Source organism: Amphiprion ocellaris, chromosome 16 (assembly GCF_022539595.1).
Source record: "Amphiprion ocellaris isolate individual 3 ecotype Okinawa chromosome 16, ASM2253959v1, whole genome shotgun sequence".
Taxonomy (NCBI): Eukaryota; Metazoa; Chordata; class Actinopteri; family Pomacentridae; genus Amphiprion; species Amphiprion ocellaris.
The window spans coordinates 20,080,102-20,102,689 of NC_072781.1; the positions used below are offsets into that span (position 1 = coordinate 20,080,102).

The window sequence follows — 22,588 nt, forward strand, 5'->3', positions numbered from 1 at the left end:
GCGCCTCCTCCAAACATGTATTTGACGCTTTGGCATGATGCCAGTCCGACAACTCAAGCTTGCCTGTTTTTTTGTTATTAACAAAATCTTGAGCCTCAATCAAAACAGACTCACGGCAAGTCTTACATAACTGCTCCATATTATGCTCATTTACTTGTTTGTTGGTGGCAAATATGTGTAAAGCTGAGCTCACTTCACCGGTTTCACAATGTCTCAATATTTCTGTCACTGTTTAGCATTGCGGTGTCTTTTGAACGACATTGAAGCCTGTTCAACATTTCTGCAAACACAACATCTTGTTGTCTAACAATGCTTTTCAATTCGGCAACTTGGAAGTGACTACACCACAAGTTGATGCCACCATCATCATCATACAGGGGCTTCCCTTTAACAGGAAGCAACTGGTAAAAATCCCCTACAGCCACAACACTGAGATTCCTAAAGGGGGAAAAGTCACCACTTTGATCTGCCTTAATCTGCCATGGATATAGACCAACAGTTTATGATCTACTATGGAGATTTCGTCAATAATCAGTATCTGCAGATCGCTATATTTAGCACGGAGAGTATTAATCTTCTCCTCACCTAAAGGTGTGTACAACAAGCGTACATCTTTGCCAATACAAAGTGTGTTGTGAATAGTTGCTGTACGCAAATTGTATGCAGCAATCCCTGTAGGAGCAGTCAACAAAACACAAATGTTGTCAGGATGATGACACATCGGTTGCAACAACCTCATGACCTCATATTGAATAGCCTTGATTAAATGACTCTTACCTGTACCTGCACCTCCTGTAAGAAAAAAGTGTAGTGGATCTGGCCTTTGTCCTGCTCTTTTCTAAGCACCACTGCCGTAAAAAAAAAATAGCAAGCTGCATCTCATTCAGAGATCTAATTAAAGCTAGACCCTCATTTCTGCACATTATATTATTACGCTTCTCCAAATGGGCTATCTCCTTGCCAACCACTGCCAGGTCTGGAATATTTTCCACACGTTCTTCCACTGTCTGGCCTTTGGCTCTGCGTTCCTCTTGACATTCTAATCGCTCTAGCTCTTGCTCTGGACACAAGTGACCCCAGGCATCTTCATGTATAGCATCAACATCAACTGTATTTTCAATATTATCTAACTTATTGGCTTTTGTTTCAAATTTACTTCTATTATCATCCACAACAGACTTTACAGAATGTGTGGATCCATTGCTAAACTTCACATTACCATTTTTGTAAAACTGTTCAAAAGTTTCACAGTTTGGAGGTTTTAGCTCTGCATCGACATGGTATGGCAGAAACAGCTGCAGAATGCTTTGATAAAATGCATCTGGCTTGTTGGTCTCCGAAAAGTGTGCGCAACGCACAACCGCTGGTTTGGTTCGTGTTCTTTTTGTTAAAAAAACACATTTATTCTTTAATGTGATTCGACTACAGGAATTCTCATTTTTGCTCAGTATCCGATATTTTGATGCAAATGCTGCCATACGCGTAATTAAAATCACTATTATCTGGCCTGTTCTTATAGCGATCAACCATACTAGTCATCCACATACACTATATTGCCAAAAGTATTTGTTCACCCATCCAAATAATCAGAATCAGGTGTTCCAATCACTTCCATGGCCACAGGTGTATAAAATCAAGCACCTAGGCATGCAGACTGCTTTTACAAACATTTGTGAAAGAATGGGTCGCTCTCAGGAGCTCAGTGAATTCCAGCATGGAACTGTGATAGGATACCACCTGTGCAACAAATCCAGTTGTGACATTTCCTCGTTCCTAAATATTCCACAGTCAACTGTCAGCTATATTATACAAAAGTGGAAGTGTGTGGGAATGACAGCAACTCGGCCACGTAAACTGACCTAGCGGGGTCAGCGGATGCTGAGGCGCATGGTGCTAAGAGGTCACCAAATTTCTGCAGAGTCAATCGCTACAGACCTTCAAACTTCATGTGGCCTTCAGATTAGCTCAAGAACAGTGCGCAGAGAGCTTCACATGGAATGGGTTTCCATGGCCAAGCAGCTGCATCCAAGCCATACATCACCAAGTGCAATGCAAAGCGTGGGATGCAGTGGTGTAAAGCACACCGCCACTGGACTCTAGAGCAGTGGAGACATGTTCTCTGGAGTGACGAATCGCGCTTCTCCATCTGGCAATCTGATGGACGATTCTGGGTTTGGCGGTTGCCAGGAGAACGATACTTGTCAGACTGCATTGTGCCAAGTGTAAAGTTTGGTGGAGGAGGGATTATGGTGTGGGGTTGTTTTTCAGGAGCTGGGCTTGGCCCCTTAGTTCCAGTGAAAGGAACTCTGAATGCTTCAGCATACCAAGACATTTTGGACAATTCCATGCTCCCAACTTTGTGGGAACAGTTTGGAGCTGGCCCCTTCCTCTTCCAACATGACTGTGCACCAGTGCACAAAGCAAGGTCCATAAAGACATGGATGACAGAGTCTGGTGTGGATGAACTTGACTGGCCTGCACAGAGTCCTGACCTCAACTCGATAGAACACCTTTGGGATGAATTAAAGCGGAGACTGAGAGCCAGGCCTTCTCGTCCAACATCAGTGTGTGACCTCACAAATGCGCTTCTGGAAGAATGGTCAAAAATTCCCATAAACACACTCCTAAACCTTGTGGACAGCCTTCCCAGAAGAGTTGAAGCTGTTATAGCTGCAAAGGGTGGACCGACGTCATATTGAACCCTGTGGATTAGGAATGGGATGTCACTTACGTTCATATGCGAGTCAAGGCAGGTGAGCGAATACTTTTGGCAATATAGTGTATTATCAATGCTAAAACCATCAGATGATGCCTTTTCTTTCAAAACATTCAAAGGCAAACTCATCCTGACTATATTTTCACCAGTGGGTACAAAGACTACTTTTTGCGAACATTCTTTCAAATGCATGCTACCTGTCAATCTGTACACGACTTCTTGTGCGCAAAAATCACGGTTGTGCAAATATACACGGCCTAAGTTCTTCAATGTGTCTCTGGCGTTCATATTCTTATCCTTTGCTGCCTCCCTTTGAGCATGTCCTAACAACAGGCCAATCTCTCTTTCGGCCTTTGACATATATGATATTATGTACACTACACATGCATACGCATCAACTACATACTGAATGTCTAAATTAGCATTCCAGCATTTCAACAATGACTTTTTATACTGATTAACCCAAACCTCATTGATGTCCCTTTTCAACACCACATGGGGTTTATTACTACAGCGTTTATAAGCTTTCTCAAAGAGACCTTGAGTTACACCTACGCTGTGGAACAAACTCTCCAAACTGTCATAGCTGCGCTTCTCATCTGACAATGCATTCTTCATTTTACTGAGAATCTCTGCTGCTCTGTCTTTATGCATTAGACATGTACATGGCACCAACTTATCTTTTTTGCCTACACGACACACACACTTCTCTTCACGACATATAAAGTCTGCATAGATGCAGGCTTCGGAAAATTGAAACAACAAACTGTCTTATTCTTTTTACATGACTTGGAGTGTCGCTTTGAATGCTGCTGAACTGACTGAATGATCTCCAATAACTCCTCATCTTCTGAGGGTAACTCACACGTCACATATTGGTCAATGAATTCTATGACCTCTGCGTCCATGCTCTTATGTATCAATAGGCACTGCACATGCGGGGAGCCACGCTGCTGAAATTCCACCCAGTAAAAGTAATGTTTAATTTCACTAATTGGATGGGATGCAGACAGGAGGACCTCCCTTAAAAAACAACGCCACCGAAAATCAAACATTCGCGCCACATTGACAGGATTACAACGCAACAGCTCACATCGATCTGCCCACTTTAAGCTTTCAGCAGTCTCTGTTCTGCCTTCCTGTTTTAAAGTGCCATGCAGAAGGTTTTGCCAGCGCAGGTCAGCAGATGAAAATGAAGAAAACCATGTGGCTATACCAAGCTGATGCACACATGCCAGCAGGTCATACTGTGTTGCCTGCCAAATTGCTGGGGTATCTCTTATAGGTTTCAGAAACCTATAACCATCATCAAACTCCAACAATTTCTTCAAGGAGTCTTCGTTCACTTTGTCTTTACCCATTTTGTGGGTCTTACTACCTCCTTTTCCTTTCATTAATGCTATTGATACATTTGCTGTTCTATTTCTACCTGTTCTACTTCAGACAAGTGTTGGGCAAAAAAGATATACTCAACATTCCATGCAAACCTACCATCAGCATGCCATATTCGATTATTAAAGTAACGCGACAATGTCAAGCAATGCAGCCTGCTTTCATGATATGTGTTACAGCCTTGCGGAAACAACACTGGGAAGCATTTGACTTCATTGTCCCGATCAGAGAGTAATTTAACAGGATTATTTCCTTCTGCTGGGGCCAGATTCAATACATCAACAAAATATTGGTCCAGTGCTTCCTGACCAGTGTCAAAGGGCATGACACGTAACCTGAAACATACAGTGCTGCTGCCTATTGTGTAAAAGCTCATCATCATTATCATCAGATTCTTCAACATCTACTGCTTCTTCAGTCTGCCGTGGAACAACTTCACTCTCTTCTTCCCTACAAAACACATTGAGCCATTCATCATTGAATTCAACTTCTGCATAATACCTATTCACACTTTTCAAATACTGCAATGCCTGCCGTATGTGCATGGAGTCAACAAACTGGTACTCATAATGTCCTTTATATGTTCATTTACACTTCAGTTTCACAGGCAACAATGAGCCCTCCATACTTGGGTCTGGAGGCAGCAAATTGTTGGTCTGTACAATATTTGCTGGGACACACGTGATTGTACCCCATTTTGGCCACCTTTAGGTAAAGCCAACATTTTCAGAAATGGAATATGTAATGCAATTAAATGTTGCTCAACGCTATTTAAACATGCCAATTCTGGGGGAATAGGATCAACACCCAATTTGTTGACTGCACATTCAGCTGGCATTTCACCTCTACTGACCTTGTCATTACATGTGTAACAGATCCACAACTCTGAGCTCGAGCTGTATTCAACCACTGACACGGCATTACACAATCATTACATTTGTGGAGATAAGCTTCAATAATGCATAAATCTGCAACTGCAGCAACATCTTTCCTGTTATTATAATTGTCTCTCTTACACTGTAAAACCTGGTGTCAGAACAACAATCTACAGCAAATGCAACATAGAAAAATCTGGACCGTCTTTTACCTTCTCTAAGAACTGTTTCATGACTAAATCAAACTGCTCTGATTTCTCCTTTAGTTTCATCCTCTGTGTGTTACTGGCTAAAACACACTTCTTATGCTCAGGATCTGTATAATACTTCCTTATACTCTCAGCTTTTACATTCTGCCTGTGCTCTAGATTTACACGATACTTTCTTTTACTCAGCTTTTACATTCTGTTGGTGCTCTAGATTGACAGAATACTTTCTTTTACTCTCAGCATTTACATTCTGCCGATGCTCTACATTTACACGATACTTGATGCGACTCCTGGCTTTTACATTCTGCTGGTGCTCTACATTTACACAATCCTAGCTGCGACTCCTGGCTTTTACATTCTGCCGGTGTTCTTCAATGAATTCATATTTTTTTTGACTCCTCTGCTTTACTTGCTGCCTATGCAACACATTCATTTGATAATTCCGGATACTCCTTGCCTTACATTTCTCTCTAAAAAGAACATTCTCCTCATACATACGCAAATACCTTTCCTTACTCCTTTTCTTAACTGTCTCCCTATGCTTCAGATTTTCTTTATATGACCGTAAACTCCTTGCCCTAACATTGTCCCGATGCAGCTGTTTTTCCTTATATGTCCTTTTGTTTCTTTCTTTGGCTTCCTCCCTAAACACTTTATTGTCTTTATATACAATCTTCCATTGAAAATTCCTTTTCTTTTTCAGATACTTTAACAAATGCTCATCCTGCCTATTGCTTTCAAACTGCTCTTTGAACACATTCTTCGCTTTCCTTTGATGCCTATATTCCATGCCTGATGAATTACATACTCTGCACAAATTAAAGCAACCTTGGTCATTACCATGTTGCACACAAACAACTGGCTCAAAAGTATTGTTTACATTTTTCAAATATATCTTGATCTGTCGACATTGCATTCATGCAACTATACTTTACCCATTTTCCTTCCATATAAACAAAGACATCAACTCCAAGCACATTAGCTTTAGCCCTAAATTCAATGTCAGAAGCACAGTGTCCTACATATTTCATTTGTCTTCTGAATATACTCTGACATACAACTGTACCGTTCCCTCAAACTTCACATGCTTGTCACCATCACTCTCTATATATTTAACTACAATACGCCTTATCTTGCCGTGTCCATTTTGACAACCAGCAATCACTTGAGCTACTGCTCTAAAGAAACTATTACTGTCCTCTACAACTTTAATTGTCGTACAAATTGGACCTAAAGGCCCACACTCTGCCATTACTGGTGCCATCTACCTTTGTAAACTCAACATTGAACTTTTTACATAGTGATTTTGCTACATCATTACACAACTGACTAAATGTAAATGACTTTTTGCTGACAGCACTCAACACTGCCACACGATCCATGGCCTGTACAGATGTATTAAATGCTGATGTTGCTCTGCTACTTCATCTTTATTAAGATCTGCAACACAACCTACATCTGCAATACAACTTTTGATACCAGCAACATCTTTCTCCCTATCCTGCTGTCTGAATTGGGACACTCTAAAATGGCCCAAATTCACATTGCAGTAACCATAGCAACCATACATTTGAAGTCGTTGTACACAAACAACAGTCTCATAATGGTTACCATAGCAGTTCTCCAAATATACTCCTTAATCTGTTAACAATGTATTTTTGCATCTATATTCAAGCCGATGGTCACCACAAAACATAAATACATTTTCCCCTAAACAAGCTGCTGTTGCCTGAATCTCTACTTCTGTGGCCCAAGTGCAAACATGAGCCATTTTAGATATTCTAATATACTCCATCACTGACAAATACTCACTTCTCAAAAAGACTACTATATGCAACAGCATTACTTGCCAGTTGCTCGACCACTGCTTGTCAAATAACTGGGTGATACTCCTGTGTACCACTCAAAGCCTGACTGACTGCTCTGAAGAAACAACTTCCATCACCAACTATTTCTTCATTCTGACATGGTATGGCTAACTCACCTACTTCATTGTATGCTACTGCAACTTTGACTGATTCTATGTTCAAATGTGAACCTAAAGCTTCTGCTACCACATTACTAAGAGGATTGAACTGAAGCTTTTGAGTTGAAAGACTCACAAAAACAACATCACTTTCACTTACATCACAAATTCTTTGCCTTTTTGATGGACCGACATGCGTTGACATTGGCTGCTTACAACCTTCCTGACTATTTGTTTTGTCAATGACACACACACCTGCAATCTCAAACAGTTTCCTTCTTACTATGAGCCCAGTTGCTAATCTACATACATGCTCAAAAACCTTTTCAAGGCTACTGTGATACACCACAACACTCAGGCCACGTTCATCCATCCCATCCATATTACGTGCATGAGAATCAAAAATGGCAAAATGCTCATTTTCACGAATAATTGCACATGTACTGCACTCCAAAGTCAGAAAGCATGTGTCATATTTTCTAAATGTTGTTTCCAAACCATGCCTTAAACTTGGCATCTGTCATCTATAAATACAACTGTTAATAGACATTCATTCTATTAATGTCTATTATGTGTGTCTATGTTTCACACATAAAATATCCATTCAGCTAAAACTTCATAACATATCACACACAGAGAAACAGACACAGACATACAGACACAAGCACACACTCAAACACACACACACACACACACACACACACACACACACACACACACACACACACACACACACACACACACCTACACAGGCACACACAGGCATATACACACACGCAGAGCCGACACACACCCAAAGACATAGACATGCAGGAAGACACACACACAGAAACACACACAAAGAAATACAGAAGCGCAAACAAGCACACACACACACGCAAAAAACACACGCAAACAGGCACACACGCAAAGACAGACACACACGCAGAGCGATACACACAAGCACAGAAAGACACTTACACTTAAATGTATACTCCCACTACATTAGAAAAAATACACATGTATACTAAACATATACACAGTAAACACTTTATGATCTACTTATGCAAATGAACTTCATATAACTTTATCTACTTTTTAAATAAATAACTTGAGTACAATTTCTTGACATCAAATAACCTACACAAAATTGTAATTTACACCATGATTAATACAATCACAGGTTTGAACACAACTCCTCATTCACTACTATTATTTTTTCTATAACATACTACATTATAGATTAATAATAAAAATTCACACCTTTTTGTTTACAACATAATTCCATAAATTCATTAATACGTTAATAAGCAATATATAAAATGAATAGAAACCAATGAATGAACAATGATTAGAAACTTTGCACTAATGGTATATTACCACTGAAATACTAGTACTAAATATATATTGGAACACAAACTAAAACCAGTTTTTGTTAACTTCATAGATTTAACTAACTTAACCACAAAATATCTATGCCTAGAGTTAAATTATCATTAACTGATCAACACCACAAAAACAACTTCTTCAATTAGTTTTATTTTCATATTGATACTTTATATTGATACTATTACAAATAAGAAACACCATTTTATCAACTGTAAAATTGATTCAAAAACTGCTATTCAAATATCATTTTAAACTATGGTAAAACATCTATATCTATTTGATATTTATTTTACATAATTCACAATACAAACACCTACAACACTGCTGCAGAAATAAAGGTCACATTTATTACAACATGTACAGATTAACGCAATCACACACCTACAAATGCAACAGTTAAATATGTACAATAAACAGACACATGTTGAAACAATATGAACACTACTACTTAAAACAACACAATACAAAAATGTAAAACAAGGCCACATTACAATACACAATATTTTGTGCTTTGCAATATTGTCATCACTGCAAAAAGACAACAGTTCAAGCTTGTTATAATCTCCAAATCTGCTACTGTTAAAATATGAACAAAATCACATATACCAACCCCATATGAAGCACATTGTCACGGGTTCGTTAAAAAAGTTATAAAAATGATGGCAAGGCCGAAGAGTCCCAAAAACAGTGAATTCTTTTATTTGCACCAAATCCTTTAAAAGTGTATATAAATATTTACAGTGCAAAAAAAAAAACAAAACTGGTGGACAAAGCAGGAAAAAAAACAGAAGTATTTACAAAGAGCTTGAAAACTTTCAGCAGGCAGCCACATCACCAAGAGAACCTCCAGCACCAACTCTCCCTCTGTTCAACTCAGGGCCCCTATATATACCCCCCTAGCCCCTCCCCCGGGCAAACCAAAAGTTACTTGTAAGGGGGGGGTAAATAAGAAAAGGCAAAAATAACCATAAGGAAGAACAAAATCCATAATACAATTAAACCAAAATTTCACAAACAAATTACCCAACTTAAGGTAACTGAAACAACTCTGAAAACATAATAAACCACAAAATAACTACAGAACCGGAAAATGGGAAAGTCCCGGTCACGTGGTGGCCTCATTGCGCGCCACTTGCCCCATTTATCCCACAGCCGGAAGCGCCTCTGTTTGGCCCATGACACAGAGGCTGCACAGTCATTGAGAGGTGAGTGTTATTGTCCGGGTGTGTTTGGTGAGGGGAGACGTGTAGGCGCCGAGTGTGCACCCTCAACGCGTTACAACCGGGAAGAAGTGAGTCCAGATATGGGGAGGATTATGAAGGGCAGTTTATGAGTCCAGGGCCGGGGAACGTGTGGGCGATCTCGGCAAACAGTTTCTCAGCGCGCGCTGTGAGAACAATGGAGCATGGCGCGCTCCTGCACCCCCCCCCCCCCCCCCCCGGAGCCGCCGAGAGGAGAAAAGGCGCACAGGGTTTAAGAGTGACGGGGCATTTAGAGGCGCTCCGTCACATTATCCCTCTCCTCCCCGAGGTTGGCGATGTGCGGCAACCTGGAGAGATAGTCCGCCACGACGTTGGTCCTGCCGGCTCGGTGACGGATCTGGAACTGGAACGGCTGAAGGGCGAGGTACCACCAGGTGAGACGACTGTTGTGGTCTTTCATAGAGTTCATCCATGTCAGAGCCCGGTGGTCGGTCTCCAGGTCGAACTCCCTCCCCAACAGGTAGTACCGCAAGCTCTCCAGAGCCCACTTGATCGCGAGGCCCTCCTTCTCGACAGTAGAGTACCGGGTCTCACGGGGCAGCAGCTTTTGGCTCATGTAAAGAACCGGACGTTCCTCTCCTGGCGGACCCTGGGCCAGGACAGCTCCCAGTCCCACGGCGGACGCGTCGGTCTGGACCAGGAACCTCTGGTTGAAGTCAGGACTCCTCAGCACGGGTGAGGAACACAGGTGGGTCTTCAGGGTCTCGAAGGCGGTCTCGCAGTCCTCGCTCCAGGCGACAGGATTCCTCTGGTCCTTCGCAGTCAGCGCAGTCAGCGGAGCAGCAATGGTGGCGAACTGCGGGACAAACCAGTACCAGCCGGCCAGGCCCAGGAAGGACCTCACCTCCTTCTTCGTGCGGGGCCGCGGGCAGCTGCGGATGGCCTCCACCTTGTCCATCTGCGGTCGGACTTCGCCGTGTCCAAGCCTGTAGCCTAGGTACCTCGCTTCTTCTTTGGCCCACTGACACTTGGCAGGATTGAGTGTCAGGCCGGCCTGCTGGATCTGGCTCAAGACCCGCTCCAGGTGCTGCAGATGCTCCTCCCAGGTGTTGCTGAAGATGACCACATCGTCCAGGTAGGCGGCACTGCAGTCCCCACACCCCTGCAGGACCCGGTCCATCAACCTCTGGAAGGTGGCAGGTGCTCCGTGGAGACCGAAAGGCATCACCGTGAACTGGAAGAGGCTTGCAGGTGTCTGGAAGGCCGTGTAAGGGTGACTGGACTCTTCCAGGGGCACCTGCCAGTAGCCCTTGCAGAGGTCGAGGGTGGTGATGAACTTGGCCCGCCCAATCTTCTCCAGGAGATCATCGATCTGGGGCATCGGGTAGGCATCGAACTCTGACATGGCGTTGAGCTTCCGGAAGTCAATGCAAATGCGAAGTGAGCCGTCCTTCTTCATCACGATGACCACCGGGCTGCACCACTCGGACTGGGATGGCTCAATCACCCCGAGACGCTGCATCTCCTCCACTTCCTTCAGGAGCTTCTCCACGAGATGTTGTGGCACCCGATAGGACCGCTGGCGGATTGGCCCTCTCTCTTTCAGGCGGATGACGTATTCGACCAGGACAGTCCTCCCTGGGTTGGCGGCAAACAACTTGGACACACGCTGGAATACCTCCCCGAGCTGGATGGACTGGACAGCAGAGAGGTGGTCAAGGGCAGGTTCGACAGGCTGGTGGAAGCTGGCTGCAACGGACGCCTCCTCCCCTTCACTGTCCACCTCGGCCACCAACAAGGACGTCACTGGACACGGGACAGGAGCCTCCTTCCACTCATTCAGCAGGTTTATGTGATAGGTCTGCTTTGTCTTCTTCTTGTCTGGATGGTGGATCTCGTAAGTCACTGGACCCATCTTCCGAAGGACTGTGTATGGGCCCTGCCACTTGGCGAGCAGCTTACTGGTGGAGGATGGCAACAGGAGCAGGACCTTCTGGCCGGGATGGAACTCTCGATGTCGGGCCTGACGGTCGTACCACGCCTTCTGGGACTGCTGGGCCTTGCAAAGGTTAATCTCTGCTTCGTCACGGTACAGCGCCAACCGGTCCCGCATCTCGAGCACGTATTGGACCACAGTTCGATCACTGGTTGTGGAGGAAGGAGCTTCCCAGCCCTTTCGCAGCAGGTCCAACGGCCCCTGGACATCCCAGCCGTAGAGCAGCTCGAACGGGGAGAAACCAGTTGAGGCTTGCGGCACCTCACAGTACGCAAACAGCAGGAAAGGCAGCCATCTATCCCAATCCCGCCCCGTATCGGCCACGAACTTCTGCAGCATCTTCTTGAGGGTTTGGTTGAACCGTTCGACCAAGCCGTCTGTCTGCGGGTGGTAAGGCATAGTCTTCAGCGGCGAAATCCCCAGCTGGCGATGGAAGAGCTGAAGAAGTCGGGAGGTGAAGTTGGTCCCCTGGTCCGTCACAATCTCGTCCGGGATTCCAACCCTGGAAAACAATTGCACCAGACAACGCAGCACAGCAGGGGCAGTGACGGTGTGCAAGGGGAAGGCCTCGGGGAACCGTGTAGCGTAGTCTGAAAGCACTAAAATATACTGGTGACCCCGACTGCTTTTGACCAAAGGTCCTACAATGTCCATGGCTATACGCCGGAATGGGGTGGAGATCACGGGCATTGGTTGGAGGTAAGCACGATCTGATTGGCGCACATAGGAAGTCTTTTGGCAGATGGGACAGGTCTTACAATACATTTGTACATCTGCGTACATGGAGGGCCAACAGAACCAGGACGACATTCGCAAAAAAGTCTTATTGCGGCCCAGATGACCTGCCCAAGGCAAGGAGTGTGCCAAGTGCAAAATCATAGGCCGACAGGACACAGGAACCACGAGGCGCTTGACACCGTCAGCCACTGCATACAGGACATCCTTCTCAAGAACAAAATATTCCCTGTCCCCTTTAGCAGAGTCCAGCCCCCCAACCACCTTGTCAAGTAAAGGCTTGAGAGACGCATCCTCCCTTTGCACGGCCCCAATGTCCTCTGGCACTTCCCACCTGTCCTTTATAAGCCCCTCATTACAGTCTGGCTCCCTGGATTTCAGACCCTTTTCAAAGCGCCGCTGTCGGCGAGACTTCCGTGGGCCCTTCGTACTCATGTAAAGAACAGACTATCATCCAGGGTGGAAAATGGCTCTGTCTGAGGCTCACAGGTTAGCTTTGGTTTAGACGTCACCCCTGCTTTAGCCTGAGCCCGGGTGATCACAGGACCTAACACGCCCTTTTCACAGTCTGTGTCCTTGCCCTCCTTTTCTAGCAGTACATCCAGCAGCACAGGTAAGTCCCACCCCAAGATGGCAGCAACAGGCAGCTTTTCCACCACCCCCACAGTTAGCAAGTAGGCCTGTCCATTCACTCCAACAGTCAAATCAGCTGTGGGGTAGGCATGTCGGTCTCCATGCACACACAAAATGTCTTCCTGTCTGCTAAAATCCACCATCCCAGTTGGCACCAAGTCCCTCCGGACTAGGGTTAGGAAGCTGCCAGAGTCAAGGAGAGCAGTCACAGGCTGGCCATTAACGGTAATGTCCTTAAAACGCTGCCGTCTCCCTACAGCATTTACAGCTTCAGCACGTGGAGTGTAACAGGCACCCGTAAGTTTAGCTTTTCTGACGGGGCACAAGGATGCTTTGTGGCCTGGCTGCTGGCAGTAGAAACAGATTAGCTCCTTACTGGGCCCACGCTGATTGGGTGCTGTGTTGAAGTCTCCAGGGGGCTGGTAACCGGATCTCACTGCTGGCCTGGGCTGTGACAAAAGCTGACGACTGGGACCTCCTGGGTGTGCGGCTGGGCCTCCTTTCCGCGCATTGATGTACTGCAGCGCTAGCTTGGATGCAGCTAGCCCATCTGCAGGCTCGTGCTCCTTCACCCAGGTGCGGATGTCGGCAGGAAGGACACGCAGCAGCTGCTCCAGGATGATCTGCTCACCAATCTGCTCCTTCGTGTGCTGCTCCGGACGGATCCATCGGCGATAGAGCCCCTTTAAGCGGTGGTACGTCTCCGTTGGGTTCTCTCCAGGTGGAACCGCGCTGTACCGGAACTGCTGACGATACGTCTCTGGCGAGATGTCAAATTTAGCCAGCAGCGCCGCCCTCAGGTCGGGGTACAGGTGGGCCCTCTCTTCGTCCATCGCTGTGTAGGCCTCCAGTGCCTTCCCACTGAGTAATGGCACCAGGCGACAGGCCCACTCCTCCTGTGGCCATGCCCACGTCTTGGCAATGCGTTCAAAGCGCAGGAGGTAATTTTCAATGTCCTCTCCATTGACATACTGAGGGATCTTTGGGTCCCCATAGGGTCGGGCGTCTGCACGGGAATGTTCCTCTCCACCGCCCCCACGAGACTCAGGTGTGGCTATGGGGGAGCTACGACGCTGACGTGGAGCGGGAGTAGGTAGACCCCTAAGGCTCAGCATCGACTCTGCAGACGGCGACGCTGCCCCTTCTGGTGCTGGATTGGATACCCCAGGTCTCTGCTCGGCTGCTTGGGCTTGCTGTGGCTGAGAAGCAGGCAAAGAAGCTTGGAGTCCTCTCATTGCTGCCAGGAGCCCCTCCTCTTTCTTCTGTTGCCCGATCATAGTCTTTCATGAGCCCCAGGAACTCACTCATGGGTTGGGCCATTTCAGATGCTTCTTCGGATGCAAGTTCCTCTTCTTCCATTTTTCTCTGCTGAGAGCGTCTCTTCCTTTGACCAGCCATCCCACTTCTGACACCAAATGTCACAGGTTCGTTTAAAAAAGTTATAAAAATGATGGCAAGGCCGAAGAGTCCCAAAAAGAGTGAATTCTTTTATTTGCACCAAATCCTTTAAAAGTGTATATAAATATTTACAGTGCAAAAAAACAAACAAACTGGTGGACACAGCAGGAAAAAAAACAGAAGTATTTACAAAGAGCTTGAAAACTTTCAGCAGGCAGCCACATCACCAAGAGAACCTCCAGCACCAACTCTCCCTCTGTTCAACTCAGGGCCCCTATATATACCCCCCTAGCCCCTCCCCCGGGCAAACCAAAAGTTACTTGTGGGGGGGGGTAAATAAGAAAAGGCAAAAATAACCATAAGGAAGAACAAAATCCATAATACAATTAAACCAAAATTACACAAACAAATTACCCAACTTAAGGTAACTGAAACAACTCTGAAAACATAATAAACCACAAAATAACTACAGAACCGGAAAATGGGAAAGTCCCGGTCACGTGGTGGCCTCATTGCGCGCCACTTGCCCCATTTATCCCACAGCCGGAAGCGCCTCTGTTTGGCCCACGACACAGAGGCTGCACAGTCATTGAGAGGTGAGTGTTATTGTCCGGGTGTGTTTGGTGAGAGGAGACGTGTAGGCACCGAGTGTGCACCCTCGACGCGTTACAACCGGGAAGAAGTGAGTCCAGATATGGGGAGGATTATGAAGGGCAGTTTATGAGTCCAGGGCCGGGGAACATGTGGGCGATCTCGGCAAACAGTTTCTCAGCGCGCGCTGTGAGAACAATGGAGCGCGGCGCGCTCCTGCACCCCGCCCCCCCCTCCCCCCCCGGAGCCGCCGAGAGGAGAAAAGGCGCACAGGGCTTAAGAGTGACGGGGCATTTAGAGGCGCTCCGTCACACACATTATCATTAAATACTGCAGAAGACATTACACAATACAAACAACACACATGAAATTAAAAACTTATAAAATTCTGTCACAAAAGTCAAACAGCACAACAATGGAAACCATTTAAATATTAGAACTTCATCATAAAACAAATCTGATGTATAAACCCACTGCAAATGCTCCAGTCTTCCTGAAATTTAACTTTGTGCACAGAAGCCAGCCCGCATCACATTCATGGGCCAAAATACACTCTGTCACAGGATCACCTGATAGACATGCTTGAAATCACGGACCAGCAAGGATGCGAGGACCCCTTCAACACTGCTTGCAGCTTTAATCAGTAATATTGTAATGCAAGGAATTATTATTATTGTTAGGGTCTGAGCACCGTGACTGTTTAGCCAGCATATGCAATAGTCCCTCCTGATGAAAAGTTACCAAAGTTTTTTAATAAGTCAAAGAGTGTGGCCATGCAGCGCCTAAAAATATTGATCCTTTGCCATGAAACAGGAAGTGCTATCTAACTCTCCTGTACATGCTCCAATCTGAATGAAACTTTGCATGTCTGATCAGAGTCCTGCCCTGATGACATCCACATAGTAAAATTCATTCACAGTCATAGCGCCCCCTTGTGGTAACAGGAAATTGACATTTTTTACACTTTCATGTACTATTCCTAGCCCGTTGGCCAAATTGACCTCAAATGTGGTGACATAAGCTTGAACACGTTGATGATGATTCACAGTGAAAATGGTGACTCGTCATCAAAAGGCGTGTCTGTGGCGGCACGGCGAATTTTGATGTTTCGCCATGAAAATTTAATTATTTATATCTCAGCTGCACATGATCCAATCTGGCCCAAACTTCACTTGCTGGACACCAGGTCCAGTCTGAAGACATCCACACTCATAAATTCAGAAAAAGTCATAGCGCCACCTGTTGGTACAGTAAGTTTAAGGCACTATATTTTCAGGTACTATGGCCCCAAACTGTGTGATATAATGTTTGAAATTGGTCGGTCAAGTTTTCATCTCTTGACAATCCCACACTATGAAGGCTTTGACGTTTCATGGAACGCTGTTGCCGTGGCAACCAAATATCGCCTTGACAAACAAAGTACTTTTTGACAGGTTAGGAATACTCCAGTACTCACCAAAATTTCCATGCACATCACCATCGGTGAATGGAAGGACACTGTATGTATCTCGGCGTGGCATGCGCTACACTGTCCCCGACAGAAATTTTAACAAACAGCCCCCGAAGTGTGTTAGACCTACATCCATGAAATTTGGGAGGCATATAGAGCACATCGGGATGCACAAAAAGCCTCTTGGAGTCACACCCTAAACCCAGCAGGAAGTCCGCCATCTTGGATTAATTATAAAAATTTTGGTGATTTTTGTAATTTTCAAGAATGAACTCCTCATAGAGGGTTACTCCAAGAGACCTCAAATTTTACCAGTATGTACAACAGGTACTTATGATCAAAAGTTATCAAAATTTTCGTTATAAGTCTTAGGGCGTGGCCATGGCAGCCTCCAGAATTTTGATGCTTCGCCATGAAACATCAACTGCTGTGTAACTATCCTCTGCATGCTCCAGTCTGCCTCAGACTTTACATTTGTGATCAGTGTCCGCCTTTGAAGACATCCATAGACCAATATGTCAGTCAGAGTCATAGTGCCACCTGTTGGATGGACAGGAAATGCTGTATAACTACCCTGTACATGCTCCAATCTCCCTGTAACTTTACATGTGTGACCATAGTCCAATTCTGATCACATTCATAGGCTAATATACACTCTCGGTTTCAGCGCCACTTGGGGGATGGACAGGAAATGCTCTATAACTAGCCTGTACATGCTCTAATCTGCCTGAAACTTTACATGTGTGATCAGAGTCCGGTCCTGATGACATCCATAGACCAATATACAGTCTCAGTGATAGCGCCACCCGGTGGATGGACAGGAAGTGCTTAATTTCTAGCCCGTACATTCACCAATCTGCCTGAAACTTTGCAAATGTGATCAGAGTCCAACACTGATCACAACCATGTGCTGAAATGCAGTCACAATCATAGTGCCACCTGGTGGATGGACGAAGTGCTCTATAACGAGCCTGCACATGCTCCTATCTGCCTGAAACTTTACGTGTGTCATCAGACTCCAATCCACATCATACCCATATGCTGAAATAGTCACAATCATAGCGCCACCTGGTGGATGGACAGGAAATGCTCTATAGCTAACCTGTACATGCTCCAATCTCCGTGAAATGTTCTGTGTGATCAGAGTCGGGCCCTTATCACATCCATAGGCAGAAATACACTCTCCGTTGCAGCGCCACCTGGTGGACATGCTTGAATTCGCTGACCAGGAAGGATGTGAGGACCCGTTCAGCACTGCTTGCAGTTTTAATTTAGATTGTTGGGCTAGGCTACAGAGCAGTTGTTATTTCATTAATGTTACTGTATACATATTAAGGGAGATTATTTCATTGTTAAGAATTTGGTTTGTTCTCTTGTAGAACCACACACATACTTTATAACTTCAACTGAATGTGTTACATGTGAGGCAGTGCTCAATAAAGATGCCGAGCTACAGTAGCATCTCTTCGTGTTTCTGACCGAACACATTGCAGTGGAACAGCACAACAACCATCTCAACATTGGATAGTGATAAGATCCTGAAATCACTACAACAGTTATTCATCTCAACCAAATGATCTGACAGTGAGCAGGAGAGCATTGAAGCTTCACATGATGCTCAAATGTCATATCTCTTATTTCTATTACACATAATCAGTAATAGTAATCCTTAAAAATGAAGAAGCCCAGTTATAAATGACAGGTTCCCTGCTGTCACATGTTGATAATATATGGAACATTTAATCTACATGTGCATTTAGTAATAGTAATTCTCATTAATGAACAAACCAAGCTATGACAGACAGGCTCCTTGCTATCACATGTTGTTAACAAATTAGTATTAACATATAGCAGTTCCAAATATCAGATATTGGCCTTTCTCGATTAACAATAACCATTCAATTATTTAATAATAACAATAATCGGCCCTGAAAATCCCAAATCAGTCGATCCCTACCGAGGATGCAATTTATCATTTAATGAATGTAAATTGATGCGTGTCTGTTTTTTAAGTCTCTACAGGGTTTGTTCCACCGGCTTCTCTATGTAATCCTGATGATGAATAAAGGCAACAGCGGGAAGCCCTCCCTCCTCATACCCAACCAGGCTAACCTTGCCACACGTGACCAGGCCATCCAGTTTATTTGGTAAACAACTGTGTTTTATTAAACGTGTGGTCCATGTAAACCTCAATTCGGAATTAATATTTCCATGTAAACGCGAAGCACAAAACTTTAATTCTGAATGAGATAAGTCCGAATTACAAAACTTCATGTAAATGTGGCCACTGTGAATGAAAGCTTCTCCTCTCTTGGGAATGCAAATTCAAGCATGAGATACTTGATATGTGATTGCCATGTGACTTGCTTTTTTTTGTGTAATTTTGCTAAAATATAGACAAATGCACAAAAAATAACTCTGTCTTGGCAGGTAAAAAAATCATTGGTTTTCTATATCTATCCATCTATCTGTCTATCTATAAATTATATTTACAAGAGATTAATTTCCCCCTCAATCTGTGACACCTGAAGACTCAGGATCAGTGGTTAAAGAGACAAGGCTCTCCTTGTTGTTGATCACTTGAGAATATTCCCTGCTGTGTAGCTGCAGACATGTTCTCAACCATATAGTACTCTGCACATGATTTTGTGTGTATGTCATTACAGTTATCTTGTGGGTGAGCTGAAGGAGCTAGCACTGCCTTTCCTGCAAATCCTCCTGCAGCACATCTGCTTCCAGGTGAATCCCCCAGCTAACATGGAGCTGTGTTGCGCATCCTGTAAAGATAAAATTAACTGCAGTTTGTGTAAAGTTTAGACAGCCAGTGTCGCCTGTTTATGTCTTAAAGTTATGCAGACTGTCACATCCAAGGTGATGATTGTATTGACGGAAGAGATCTGCTGTTACATTACAAAGCAATAATAACTGTGATATAATATTTCTGTTGTATTAATGTATAGATGGTGGAAAAAAACGAGTTTCGAAGCCATGGAGCCCAGGCTGTGGGTATGCTGACATCTCAGATGGCAAATACAGACTATGCCTGCTTCATCAAGTGGCTGTTTATTTTCTCCAGAAACTCAAAGGTAACAAACATGGTAGTGTTTCTGTCTGTGTGAGCAATGTATTATTCTAATGCTACATGTTGGCTTGTGGCATTGTTTATTTTATATTTGTGTCATGATTCAAAAGCTAGCATATGACAAGTTTGTATATGTTCAAATTGATTATCAGCAGAATGCAAACATTATAGTTCAATCAAGAATACATTACTGATTTTGAACAAAAGGTTTCAGAACACTGATTCTGTCTCCGGTTTTAAGATACACATTTGGATATCACTGCATGTTGCTTTTTTCTTTCAATTTTCCTTCAGTAAATGAGCACAAGTCATTGCATGTGCATGACATGCTGCTCATATCATCTGATGCTTGACTGTTGGAGACACATTTTGTTGGAATGCAGTGGATACCTATGGAGCTGCAGTTATAAACTGTTCTTGCAACAGGATGGCTTAATGTGAAGAAATGACAGTTAAACAGGTTAATGTTATCAACTTGTCAGTTCACCTGCCTCTATCAGACAAACTAATATTTCTTCCTTGCTGACACACAGCATCAGCTGAGCGCAAGGACTGTGAGTATCTAATATTCATGAGGTAGCTCATTTCACATCATTCCTAATGCGAAAAAAATATTATTTCAAAATGATATGAGTATTCATATGAGAGACAGCTTCTTTTATGTTTATTGTTATTTCATCATGAGGGCTTTCATTATGTGCATGCTGTCTGCAGGCTCTCCAGAAAACAGGGAGGTTAGGACTCCAGTAGTCAGAGCTAAGCAGAGTATGCAGAAACAATAACACAACCAGATGATCCTGATTAAATCCAGCCCAGTGACTGGCAAGAACACATAAAAACACACACACATTGCTGTGGTGATGTAGTTCATGACCACAAGCATAGTGCTGTGTTTTAGAAGGTTATTGCTGTAAACAAAGCAGGCATATCTAAGCCATTAAAATAACAAATATGAAATGAACCCGGTAAAAATAACATTAATACTATCAGGCAGTGTCCTTTTTCCTCCTCAGTACAGGCTGTAAAAAAATAAGATTTAACAGTTTAATACCTGTAGAAGGATGAAATACACTGCCTGGCCAAAAAAAGTCACCACGTGGATTTAACTAAGCAAATAGATAAGATCCTTCCATTGGATAATTACTGCAGTGATGAATGTGTTTCAGCTAGCAACAACTTACTTAACTCTAGCTGATGAAGTGAGGAGCTTCTCATTTCTTAAACCACCATGTCGGAAGATCTATCCTGTGGTCCTGGAAAGTATGTTAATCTGTCTCAGAAGGGTGAAATTATTGATCTGGATCAAGCAAAGAAAACAACTAAGGAGATTTCTGAAACTACTAAAATCAGGTTAAGAACCGTCCAACGCCTTATTAAAACCTGAAGGATAGTGGTGAACTATCATCTTCAAGGAACAAATGTGGTCCGTCATGTTGTCTGAAGAGTCCAGATTTACCAAAGTGATGGGCGTAAGAAGAGAGGTCTCTTCTTATCCTGATGCGCCCATCACTTTGGTGGATGTAGTGATGCACTCATCATGCCTAGCGCCTACAAGCCTGTGGGGGTTAGGGTTATGATCTGGGGTTGGTTAGGTTCAGCAACTATATGTTCCCAAAAAGTGAGGTCAGCTGACTACCTGAATATACTGAATGACCAGATCTTTTCATCAGTGGAGTTTTTCTTCCCTGATGGCACGGACTATGTTCTAAGATGATGATGCCAGGATTCATGGGGCTCACATTGTGAATGAGTGGTTCAAGGAGCATGAGACATAAATTTCACACATGGATTGGCCTCCACAGAGTCCAGACCTCAGCCCATTGAGAATCTTTGGGATGTGCTGGAAAAGACTTTGCGCAGCGGTTCAGCTCTCCCAAGAGCCGGACTGCTCTTGGTAGAAAATTAATCCAACTCTGGACAGAAATAAATGCTGTGACATTTCAGAAGCTTATTGAAATGATGCCACAGCGAATGAATGCCATACTCAAAGCTAAAGGCAGTCCAACAAAATATTAGTGTGTGACTTTTTTTTTGGCCGGGCAATATATATCTCCCATTGAATAAAAGCCATTAGTAGCATCAGTCTAAATATCAGCCAGGCTTCATTATCTCCTAAGTAGGATCCCAGTATGTACAGTCTGTTGTGTTGGCTTCTATAGATGGTCCACAGATTATTCTCCATCGATGTGGTGATGGTTTTGCTGGAGCAGCAAGAAAGGACAGAGGAATGTCAAGATCCAGAGCTTTCCTGCTTCCTGCCACACAAGTTCCTGATCCAGAACCTGCTGTTTGCTCGGCGGATGGATGAATCCCCCACCGTCCAAGGCCACGCTCTTGCTTGCCTGGCCCAGTGTCTGGAGTTGCCTTCACTCAACATCACACGGGCTGTCCACAACCTCTTCTCTGCCAGTGAGAAAATATGCACACACTAAAACTGCGTGTGAAAAGACAATTTTACTATGAGGTTAATGTATTGAAAATTTTCGTCTGAAATGAGGACCAATTTCAGTGCTTAGTGCACTTTATAGATCGGAACAACTGTGAACGTAAATCACATAAGCCTTTGAATTAATATGTTTTTTTGATTCATTTTCAGAAATGCTGTATTTGCAGCTTAAATTGTGTTCGTGAACACGTTTGCATGTTTGCTGAAGTAACGTTGTACTCTTTCTGTTCAGCTGGAACCCAGACAGTCTTGGATGGTGAAATCACAGAAGGTACAGTCTTTTGTCTGTAGTACAGAATTTACCATTTGCCTGCCCACACAGGCTTTTGGTGGCAAAACAAACCAAGTGTTTCACAGAATATAAAAGAGTTTGGTCAGAGCAAAGAGCAGCTGAAAACTGAATGACAGAACATCTGTTTTAATATCATGATGCTAAACTGTTATTTTTAATTTTACATCAGAGCAAATACCCTACTGCTATATTTGAAATTATGCAATTACTTAAATTTTCAGTCATTTGACAATATCA

The 22,588-nt window shown here is 44.0% G+C and overlaps 1 protein-coding gene across 5 annotated transcripts in view; it reads left to right on the forward strand.

Annotated features, from left to right (window-relative positions):
* The window catches only part of ncapd3 (non-SMC condensin II complex, subunit D3), a 66,248-nt gene that overhangs the window by 20,216 nt on the left and 23,444 nt on the right, over positions 1–22,588 (forward strand). For 3 of the 5 annotated variants that reach the window (XM_055018848.1, XM_035945204.2, XM_055018850.1), the window contains 6 exons: positions 18,545–18,678; positions 19,198–19,270; positions 19,492–19,617; positions 20,147–20,167; positions 21,773–22,022; positions 22,292–22,330. In XM_055018848.1, the coding sequence (XP_054874823.1) occupies positions 18,545–18,678; positions 19,198–19,270; positions 19,492–19,617; positions 20,147–20,167; positions 21,773–22,022; positions 22,292–22,330 (643 nt within the window). The remainder of the gene's footprint in view (positions 1–18,544; positions 18,679–19,197; positions 19,271–19,491; positions 19,618–20,146; positions 20,168–21,772; positions 22,023–22,291; positions 22,331–22,588) is intronic. The other 2 variants (XM_055018849.1, XM_023263798.3) reach the window with 1 other exon arrangement.